Raw genomic sequence first — 11401 nt, 5'->3', positions numbered from 1 at the left:
GTATGACTGTGTCAATGACACACTGAGTGTGGGCTTCCAGAGCCACACTGTAGAGAAAGTCCTTTCCAGCAGACGCTGCGCTCCTGTCTGTGTCATTCCTGCGTAATTACATGACCACAGGGTAATCGGAGTTCAGCGCATCATCCGGATCAGGCGTACATTTACCGTCATGTGCAACCATGCAGCATATCACACCCTCACCGACACAAACTTGTGCCACAGCTGCTGAATGCAGTCTGCTGCTTCTCTCATTTTTGTTACTGCAGCGTTAATCCCACGGCAGAGGGGAATACAGATGTGTGTGTGTGTGTGTGTGTGTGTGTGTGTGTGTGTGTGTGTGTGTGTGTGTGTGTGTGTGTGTGTGTGTACTGGTCAGCACATTTATTTAATACATGGAGATTTAACGACATTTGGTTATCACATGAGCAGGGGATAGCTGTGATGTCATCAGTTGATCATTAAGAGAAAATGATCTGTTCAAACTTTTAATGTTTGATCTTATAAACAGAAATCTACCAGTCACTGTGTAATAATTACCCTGTGTGAAATCAAAGGCCCGGCCTGACGTCAGCCACTAACTCGTGGCACTGGATGTTTTTGTGTTGCCTTCTGAATGTCGTCCTCATGATTAACTTCTTCACGACTTCCTGTGTCTGTGGCCTCGGATGAAATGGTGACATGACTTTTTTCCATAGTCAGATTCTTTAACACTGACAGCCTGCTTACATCTCACATTAAGGCGTCTGTACTGATAAAATACTTTCCTGATTGTTTGCATGAATGAATTCATTGCTTTTTCATGTAGGACGCTATTGTAGGGATTGTTGATATAATATCTAATATATAATACAGTTGTTAAAGAATTTAATATCACTGGGAAGTTCACTTGAACATGACAGTATCATTGGGCACAGAAATGTGTGTTTAATGCATGTACTCTTTATTACTAAATACACACAGGCTCTTCTTCATGAACAGAAAGGTTTTGGGTCCTGCTGATATCCACCCTTTCCTCACATTTTCCCAGCAGGCGGTAGTCAGTCTATCGTAGATGCCTCATCTGAGCTTTTATGATAAAATCAGCTGCCTGATAAAACAAGTTCAATGAGAACACTGAGACTGATGTCGGACATTAATGTTTCTGTAAAACGTAAACAACAAGCTGGTTCGCTCTATTTTATGTTTTATATACAAGTCTTTCCACAAAAAGCTGGATGTTGTCTGATGAACCCATATTTTATTCACAATAAAACATATTTAACGTGTTTAAGAGGTCAAGAAAGTTGAAAAACCCAAGGAAACGTATCAACAGACAATAGGCAGGTCAGTGCTTAAGTAAAAAGAATTTGCAGTACAAACACGAGACGTGCAGTGGTTTCAGAACTGTAGCAATAACGTACTTAATGATGGGTTAAGGTACCCACTCTTATACTTGATTAAGAGCAGGCACCCTCATATGTCTTTAAGATTTAGAGCTGAGTGCATTATTACTTTGTGTATTTGGCACTCTTCTTAAGCATTCACCGAAGGACAAAGGGAACATTTTACGCTCTTTGGTGCATGCTGCAGTCACTGCGACTGGCTTTTCCATTTCACTTTTCTTTGTTCATTACTGTACAGGAACTTAGGAAGAACAGCAAATATGTGAGTGCTTCTGTACTTTTGTTTGTACCTCATTTAATTTACAAGCTCTCCACAGATGTGGACGTTTGAAGGTTTTGGTGATTAACTCTGGGGAAAAACCCACTGTCAGGTGGCCAGTAACTACAGTGAGCTCTGGCAGGTCTAAACATATGAATAAGTAAATACTAAAACTGAAAAATACTCCCATTACAAAATATTTTTGAAGGCCTCTTCAAATATTATTCATTTCAAACATTTGCCCCCGTGTCTGTCCTCAGGCTGCCATCTCTGGTTTTCTTGTGCAGTGATAACATGAAGGTTTAGATTAGCATTAATTTTGGCATTAGCCTTTGTAGCCCGAGGACTGAGAGCGTGACAAAGGTGGGTTAGTGGTGTGTATCACTGTCTGCTGCAGTTTAACAGTATCACCAGGGAGATCCAGACCGAGCTTCACTCAGACAGCCACAATGAACGTGTTCACTGTCACCTCAGCCACCATGAAAAAGTTCAGACATCTCTGTACTGTGAACATAGTTGCAGCCATTGCATGTGTTTGAATGAACAGAGACATTAACTCTTTACATTTCCTCCTTCCTAAAGCACTCTGACGGGTTGTGACTCAGACCAAGAGCTCTGGACTAATCTGTGCCATGAAGACCAAGAAATCTCAAGCAGTTAGGCCAAGCTCACCTGCCTGCCAACCAAAGTCTCGCTTCACCTTACGAAGTAGAAAGAAGAAGGAGAGGTTGATCCGAGGCAAGCTTCGCATCCGCTCCATGCCTGGAGCGTTCCTAGTGCTTGGCGTGGTTGTGGTGGTTGTTGGCACTGCTCTGGCTGTGGCAGGATACTGGCCCTATCAGATATCAAGGTCGTCCATCCTGGGAGCTGCAGATGGGGAAAGCGCCTCTGAATCACAGACTTCCGGCTGGAGTCTGGGACCCAAGGGCTTCCTGTCCACAGCCAGTCTCATTCACAGTGAGAGGATGAAGCTGTTGGGACCAGTCATCATGGGGGTGGGTCTCTTCATCCTCATATGTGCCAACACTGTCCTGTACGAAAACAGGGACAGAGAGACTCAGATGCTGCTGGCCCAGATGCGCAGTGTTATCTGCTCTGTGTCTGCGGCTGTGCCTTCAGCTGACCTTAAAGAAATAGCAGCAGCCAATTCGATGGCCAAACACTACCAGTGGGTTAGCAGTCTACCAGCTGCCCATCTCAACATTCTCTGTCTGCAGCAGCTGGCCACCTCTGAGCCCCTGCTCCAGAGCAGAAGCACCGTAGACCAGGGGCACAGCATGGAGGGTTTCTACCAGCAAGCTGTTCTTCCGATGGAAGGCCTCCACCACCAGGAGTCAAAGCCTCCGTGTTCCGCCAAAGCTTCCCTCTCCAGCTCATGCAATTCCAGTCAGACTGACTTTAATGCACAGCTGGGTGCTAAATGTGAAGAGAGAGCCAGCTGCAGTTCACACACTGGCCCACTTGTTAAGACCAATGTGTGCCTGGTATCTGCAGGCTCCATGTCCACCTTAGGGGTGGATGAAGTTGATGTCCCAGCTGCTCAACCAAGGCGCTGCCACAGTATGAGCTACAGGACTAACCCTTACACAAAGCGAACTGGTAGGTGTATGGAGAGAGAGCACATTCAGGCAAATCAGCTTGAAGTCACTCGTATGGAGGCGAGCTCACAGGTTTGTGTAAACGTTCTTGGACAGGTTGCCGATTCTGCAGAGCAGACTCACCAAAGCTGGCCTCGGCTAGATCTGGGCAACGGCAGACGATACCTGAAACTGGAGAACAAAGAAGACTCGGTGGAAAAACTGCTGGACCAGTTGGAGCACCAGTGCTCTCAGGGGGATACAAGTTTTGGATCTGGGCCTTTCCAGTGATGGCTGCAAACCCAGAATGGAATAATTATATCTCGATTTGATTTTAGTTTTCACTTCTGTGCAGGGCAGAGAATAACCGAGCCCAGGAATATTTGGAGTACGGCATTTCTATGAGCTCTTTCCCAAGCTTCAGTGGAGTATTGATACACAGCGTTTGCTTGGCTGGATGTGGCAGATGTTTTCTATCATTCAAGGAGATGAACAATATACATCCCCTACACTGATGCAGCTGAGGGGATCACAGTGTTTACTTCTGCTGTTTGGGTTGGCAGCATTGCAATAAATCAACTTGTATGTTGCCAAAATGTGTTTGCCTGTTTCTGGAACACAGCATGCACACAGTAAAAGGAGAGAGACTGTTTACACTGTGCAGTCAGTTCAGAACCAAACTACTCGGACTCCGGAGTCCATAAAGAGAAATGCAACCAGTGTATGAACATGGGACTTTTTTCCCTATTCCAAATGCAATGCATGACAGTGATGTACAATATGCAATATGTTGCATCTCAATTCTTATGCAAGTGATGTCATTGTTGGTTTTATATGCATAAGTAGTAACAAATGGTTATTCTGATTTAAAACAACTTGGATCTTATTCTCGTGTGTGTGTGTGTGTGTGTGTGTGTGTGTGTAGATAGGTGTATACCCATTTCCTACAGAATCGGTCATGATAACATTGTGCCAAACATCAGAAGACCAGCAGTGTCAGCCTGTACTTCATGTTTGCTGTTCTAGTGTGTTACATTAAGCCCATCACTGATAGCTTCAAAATGGACCTTTAATGTTAAAAAACTGCAACAAAGAGCCAACACCCGATCCTGCAGCTGATGACTGTTGACTCATTTTCTGTTATTTTAGCTACTCCATAAAATGCAAAACATAACATTTTAATTACATGTGTCTTCATTAAGGTTTGATGTCTCGTTATTTACCTTTTAGAGCAGTTCACAAACATTTAATAGTGGTTTATAACCCACGTTAATCCACATTAACATTTAGCAATGGCTGCTTGGGACTATAAGATATTTGTTAAATGATTGTGTATGAAAGCAAAGTGCTACTAATTTAGTAACTAGTCTGTCTGATCATTTGGTTAGTGTTTTTGTCATGACTAAAAATGGTGACCAAACCTATGACAATAAGATCCAAGTTAACAAAAAGATTATTGAAGGAAGAATTGTTTGTTGTGCTTCTCCTGGTGAATGCAGTATCATCTTGTAATGAATACAGGGATGCCCCCTTCTTCTGGTGTCCAGTCAACTCTTTCATAGTGTGCCCAGTATTTATGAGGAGGGTGACCAAGCCCCCACACATCTTCCACTCTCGTCACATCATCCTTTGATCAATGGACTGAATGGATTGTGTGGACAAGGCAACCCTGCGACTCCACTTAGATTTAGTAAGGTTGCTGTTACTGCATACAGCTGGGTGTGTGTCATAGAGGAAGAAGACGATGAATTGCAGTCTCCTGGGCGCTCCTTATGTGCAGATGTGCAGGGGCCATCGCTCCATGTTCCTTTGAATCAACACTACTCTGCTTTTCTTTTTGTCTGTGCTGCCTGCTCTGTATGCCACATGTATCTATATGCATACCAAGCAATATGTGCAGAACAACCACTGACTGCCTTGCCCTGTGCTGGACACCAAATTATATAACATTACCATTCCCGTGTTATAAATATAAGGCAAAGCAAAAGTAACATCTTTGCTGTCATCTCATTTATGCACACTGTCCTCTCTACACATATCACTGACAATCCCATTCTTCACAGGAGACCTTGTATATTAAAAACATAGAACTGGGATCTGGACTTTCGCATCCCTCCCGAAATCCTCCAGTTGCAATTATCCTCAGCAAAGCCTGATGTATAGCTCCATATCCCTCCCCTCTCCTTAGCTTTTATTGTTCCTTCAGGGCAGGTATGCAGTCCCTCATGATCTCCTCTTATTTAATTGGTCGTTTACAAGATGGCCTCTAGGTTTCTAACAGCTCATAAAGCTAGCAGGCAGGACCTCCTGCGCTCTGTGGCAAAAGTACAGGAAAGTAGAAAATTACAGAGCTGCAAAAAGGTGTAGATGTGAAAAATGAGATCATAATTTAGAACTTTTGTGCCAGACATTGGGTCTTGTTGTCATTTGCTCAACTGGTCTCTGCAAGCTGTCTCCACACTGCCAACCAAAGCAACGAGAGTAGAGGCTTCTGGAGTGAATGGCTTTGTTAAGCATTCAGCATTCAGACACAGTCATTTGCACATAATTGTTACTGTCCATTAGCTAATGTAGCCAAATACATTAGGATCTGGGAAGCACTGAATAGCAGCATGTGCACAAGAGCTGAGTAATTATTACCACACCAGCACATGTCAGTTGTGATTATACTGGCTTCCTGTTAAATCCAGAATTCAAAATCCTGCTCCTCACATACAAGGTCTTAAATAATCAGGCCCCATCTTATCTTAATGACCTTGTAGTACCATATCAGCCTATTAGAGCACTTCGCTCTCGCTCTGCAGGCCTACTTGTTGTTCCTAGAGTATTTAAAAGTAGAATGGGAGGCAGAGCCTTCAGTTTTCAGGCCCCTCTTCTGTGGAACCAGCTTCCAGTTTGGATTCAGGAGACAGACACTATCTCTACTTTCAAGATTAGGCTTCAAACTTTCCTTTTTGCTAAAGCATATAGTTAGGGCTGGACCAGGTGACCCTGGATCCTCCCTTAGTTATGCTGCAATAGACGTAGGCTGCCGGGGATTCCCATGATGCATTGAGTTTTTCCTTTCCAGTCACCTTTCTCACTCACTATGTGTTAACAGACCTCTCTGCATTGAATCATATCTGTTATTAACCTCTGTCTCTCTTCCACAGCATGTCTTTATCCTGTCTTCCTTCTATCACCCCAACCAATCACAGCAGATGGCCCCGCCCCTCCCTGAGCCTGGTTCTGCCGGAGGTTTCTTCCTGTTAAAAGGGAGTTTTTCCTTCCCACTGTCGCCAAAGTGCTTGCTCATAGGGGGTCATATGATTGTTGGGTTTTTCTCTGTATGTATTATTGTGGGTTTACCTTACAATATAAAGCACCTTGAAGTAACTGTTGTTGTCATCTGGTACTGTACAAATAAAACGGAATTGAAGTTCTTTCATCCCATCAGTTTTAAGGTAAAGGGTTTTTTTTGCTGCAGCTTCTTGCAAATCATGTTACTGCTATCCCCTAACGGAGCAACTACAGGTGTTTTAAAGTGAATGTGGCACGTAGCACTTAGGATTTTTCCCCACTGGGATGTTGTGACCAAGTTGTTAAACCAGCATTTGCAGCTCTCAATTCGGAGGAGAGCAATAAAAAAAAAGAAAAAAAAAACTAAAAGCAAACAGGATTTTTACTACACAAGATTGCAAGCTGCAACTTTCTGCTGCAGTGAAAGCTGTGAAAAAAGCCAAGTACAAGCTCGGTTTCAAAAAGGCTGGGACACTCTAAATGTGAATAAAAAACGGTTCATGGGTCAACACATTGTATTCACAATAGAGCACAGAAAACATCAAATGTTTAAACTGAGAAAAACGTAAGGTTTTAAGATTGTCCAACATGAGATTCTAGCTGCAGTCCTGGGTCTTCTGTGAAGTCATGCTGTTGTAATAGTTGCAGTATGCAGTGTAGGACTGTCTTGTTGAAATATGCAAGGCCATACCTGAGAAAGATGTCTGAAGGAACATATGCTGCTCTAACACCTGTATATGCACCTGAGCATTGATGCTGTTGATCCAGACAGGCTTTGTAGCTGAGCCCTGAAAACAAGCTGGATGGTTTCTGGATCATTTTTACCTGTGGCTTCTTTGTAACGTACTTGCTTCTTCATGGAAGTCACCATGCCGTTAACCCACATTTATGTACAGCATGAGGAGCTGCATTCAGACAGACATTGATGTCTTTAAGTGTTCCTGAGCCCTTGCAGTGATTTCCATGACACAGTCATGCCCGTTTTTGATGGATTAACGCTCAGAGATCGCGGACATTCAATATTATTTTTTGTCCTGGTCCCTTGTGCACAAAGATTCCTCCAGACTATCAGGATCTTTTGATGATATGTACTCTAGATGATATTCAAAGTCTTCACAATTTTATCTCAAGGAGATTTATTCTGTAATTGTTCCACAATTTGTTCACAGACTGTTGAACTGCTGCCCATCTTTGCTTCTGAGAAACGTATTCTATAAGATGCTCTTCTTCTGCGCGGGTATATTAGTGGCCTACTGCTAAATAACCCAGTCAGATGCCACACGTTCATCCAGCTTTTTCTTTTAGGCACTCAGTTTCCAGCCTTTTGTTGCTCTTTGTCCAAAATGTTTGAGAAATGTTGAAACATGAAATCAAGTTGAAAATGAGCTCATTTTTCATGAAATAATAAATCAGAATCAGAATACTTTAATAATTCCTAAGGAAATGATGTGGGTTACAGTCACTCCAAGACAGTAACAGTAACAGACTGCTATTCACGCATCTATTCATTTAAATCTCAGTTAAAAACTTACCTGTTTGACCGAACATTTTCAGTTAGTGCACATCCCCTATATTTTACCCTTATGTTATTTATCTTCTACTAATGTTCCGCTGTATAAATACCCCCACCTTATATTTATGAATACCCAGTAATTTTATCTTCTAAACTATGCTCTAATGTTTTATTTCTTATTTTGTCTGTACTTTTTTGGGTTTTTTGTTGTCTGTTATAGACTTTTATCTTATATCTTATGTTTTAATCTTGTTGTGAAGCACTTTGGTGTACCTTCGGTTTTAAATGTGCTATATAAATAAAGTTGTATTGTATTGTATTATATTGAATAATATAACTAGTGACATTAGTTACACCAGATTATTAGCATAAAAACTAAAACCAGTAAAGTAAAACTGTCTTGACAGGGCTCTAGACTAACTTTTTGCCATGGTCGTGCCGGTACGCCTAACTTTAAAAAGTTGGGCGTACCGGCACAAAAGTTAGGCGCACACAAATTTTATAATAATTAATATAATGTGTTTTTCTGGATACACTGTGCTTTTTCAGCATTCAAAGATTGATGACACCGTGTCAGAGCTGGCTATGAATTTCAGAAGCATCAGGCCTTAACAGAAAAGTTAGCAATAGTTCTTTTCCTATTACAGCTACATCCACTTCTGTCGTGCCTAGGCTGCTCACTAGGGCTGGGTATCATCACTGATTTCTATAATCCATTCGATTCCAGTTTTCAAAGTCCCGATTCGATTCAACTTAGCCTCAGACAGTCAGAAATATTATAATTCTGATCATTTATCAGTACTGACTTCATCAGAATTGTGAACATCACAGCAGATGCCTTTGTGTGAAAGTAACTGAGAATAAAACAGAAAAACATGAAGGAGATTTTCCTGGTCTGGCTTTTTATAGCAGATAACCTTAAAAATATTCTACAATGTTCTGCATATAAAGTTTAAATTTCTTCAGTATTGAACAACAGAAAAAATAGGCTTTCTTGTCCAAGGTCATTTAAGTGAAAAAGAAAAAGAAAAGAAAAAGACAGCAGCCGACAGCGCTGTAAACAACGGTAGACTGGTGGGTAATAAGGCAAGGCAAGGCAAGTTTATTTGTATAGCACAATTCAACAACAAGGTGATTCAAAGTGCTTTACAGAGACATTAGAAACAAAAACAAATAAAAAGCATGATTTAAAATTGATTAAAACAAGCAAACAAACAAACAAACTAATTAACAAACAAACAAACAAAACAGTATATAAAATCAAAACAGATAAAATCAGAACAGTAGATAAAATCAGTAGTTAAAATGTAAGTTTTGAAATTTAAGCTTAAAGTGTGGATTTGGTGCTTTATTCAAATGCAGCTGAGAACAGGTGAGTCTTCAACCTGGATTTAAATAAACTGAGTGTTTCAGCTGATCTGAGGCTTTCTGGGAGTTTGTTCCAGATATAAGGAGCATAAAAGCTGAATGCAGCTTCTCCGTGTCTGGTTCTGACTCTGGGAACTGATAAAAGACCGGATCCAGATGACCTGAGGGATCTGGAAGGTTCATACTGGGTCAGGAGGTCACTGATGTATTTTGGTCCTAAACCATTCAGAGCTTTATAGACCAGCATCAGGACTTTAAAGTCTATCCTCTGACGGACAGGCAGCCAGTGTAAAGACCTCAGAGCTGGACTGATGTGGTCCACTTTTTTGGTCTTAGTGAGGACTCGAGCAGCAGAGTTCTGAATGAGCTGTAGTTGTCTGACTGATTTTTTAGGTAGACCTGTAAAGATGCTGTTACAGTAATCAAGCCTACTAAAGATGAATGCATGGACTAGTTTTTCCAGGTCCTGTTGAGACATCAGATCTTTTATCCTTGAAATATTCTTGAGGTGATAGTAAGCTGACTTTGTTATTGTCTTAATGTGTTTTTCTAAGTTTAGGTCTGCATCCATCACTACACCCACATTTCTCGCCTGGTTTGTGGTTTTTAGATGTATAGATTGAAGTTCTCTGGTGACCTGTAATCGTTTTTCTTTGGCTCCAAAGACTATTACCTCAGTTTGTTTTTGTTTAGCTGGAGAAAATTGTGGCACAACCAGTCATTGATTTCCTCAATGCATTTACCAAGAGCCTGTACAGGGCCTCGGTCTCCTGGTGACATTGTGATATATATTTGTGTGTCATCTGCACAGCTGTGATAGTTTATTTTGTTGTTCTTTATAATCTGTGCCAGTGGGAGCATGTAGATGTTAAACAGAAGGGGTCCCAAGATGGAACCTTGGGGAACTCCACATGTGATACTTGTCTGCTCAGATGTGAAGTTACCTATTGATACAAAGTATTTCCTGTTTTCTACGTATGTTTTGAACCAGTTTAGTACAGTTCCTGAAAGACCTGTCCAGTTCTCCAGTCGTTTGAGTAATATGTTGTGGTCAACTGTATCAAATGCTGCACTGAGATCCAGTAAAACTAGGACTGACATTTTTCCACTGTCTGTGTTCAGACATATGTCATTAAACACTTTGGTCAGAGCGGTTTCAGTGCTGTGGTTCTGTCTAAAACCTGACTGGAAGGCATCGTAGCAATTATTCTGTTTTAAGAAGTAACTGAGCTGTTGAGAAACTGCTTTTTCAATGATCTTACTTAAAAACGGGAGATTTGAGATCGGCCTGTAGTTGTTCATTTGTGTCTTGTCAAGATTGTCCTTTTTCAGTATAGGTTTGATTACAGCAGTTTTTAGTGATTCTGGAAACACACCTGATAATAAAGAAAAGTTGACGATCTGTAACAGGTCTGACTCTAAAGTCTTTGAGACCTTTTTGAAAAAACTTGTTGGCAGGACATCTAAACAGCAGGAGGAGGAGTTCAGTTGACCTAAGATGTCCTCCAGGTCTTTGCTGTTAATAGGTTGAAACTGTTTCATGGTGTTTAAACAGTTTTTTGGTGGACACAGTACATATCCTGGATCTGCTGTTGATGTACCAATTGCTTGTCTAATTTTTTGGATTTTTTCAGTGAAGAATTTGGCAAAGTCATTGCAGGCCATGGTCGAATGAAGTTCAGCTGCCACTGACACAGGAGGGTTTGTTAGCCTGTCAACTGTAGAAAATAAGACCCGAGCATTATGGCTGTTTTTAGTGATGATGTCAGAGAAGTAGGACCTCCTTGCACTCCTCAGTTGTAAATTATAATTGTGAAGTTTCTCTTTATAAATGTCATAATGAACCTGGAGGTTTGTTTTTCTCCATCTGCGCTCAGCTTTCCTACACTCTCTTTTTTTCATTTTTCACTAGTGTGAAGTTTCTCCATGGAGACTTTTTCCTTCCAGAGATAACCTTCACCTTAATGGGAGCAATAGTGTCCATTACATTTAACATGTTAGCATTGAAGCTATTGACGAGCTC

The 11401-nt window shown here is 41.3% G+C and overlaps 1 protein-coding gene across 1 annotated transcript in view; it reads left to right on the top strand.

The window, feature by feature from the left end:
• Positions 1 to 10528, top strand: part of tmem200b (transmembrane protein 200B) — an 11465-nt gene extending 937 nt beyond the window's left edge. The window contains exon 2 of the mRNA XM_004573653.4: positions 2224 to 10528. Coding sequence (XP_004573710.1) covers positions 2274 to 3509 — 1236 coding nt within the window. The 5' untranslated portion in view covers positions 2224 to 2273 and the 3' untranslated portion in view covers positions 3510 to 10528. The remainder of the gene's footprint in view (positions 1 to 2223) is intronic.
• Positions 10529 to 11401: the final 873 nt, after the last annotated feature.

Source organism: Maylandia zebra, linkage group LG22 (genome assembly GCF_041146795.1).
Source record: "Maylandia zebra isolate NMK-2024a linkage group LG22, Mzebra_GT3a, whole genome shotgun sequence".
In the NCBI taxonomy this organism is placed as follows: Eukaryota; Metazoa; Chordata; class Actinopteri; order Cichliformes; family Cichlidae; genus Maylandia; species Maylandia zebra.
This window is presented reverse-complemented; position numbering and strand designations above follow the sequence as displayed.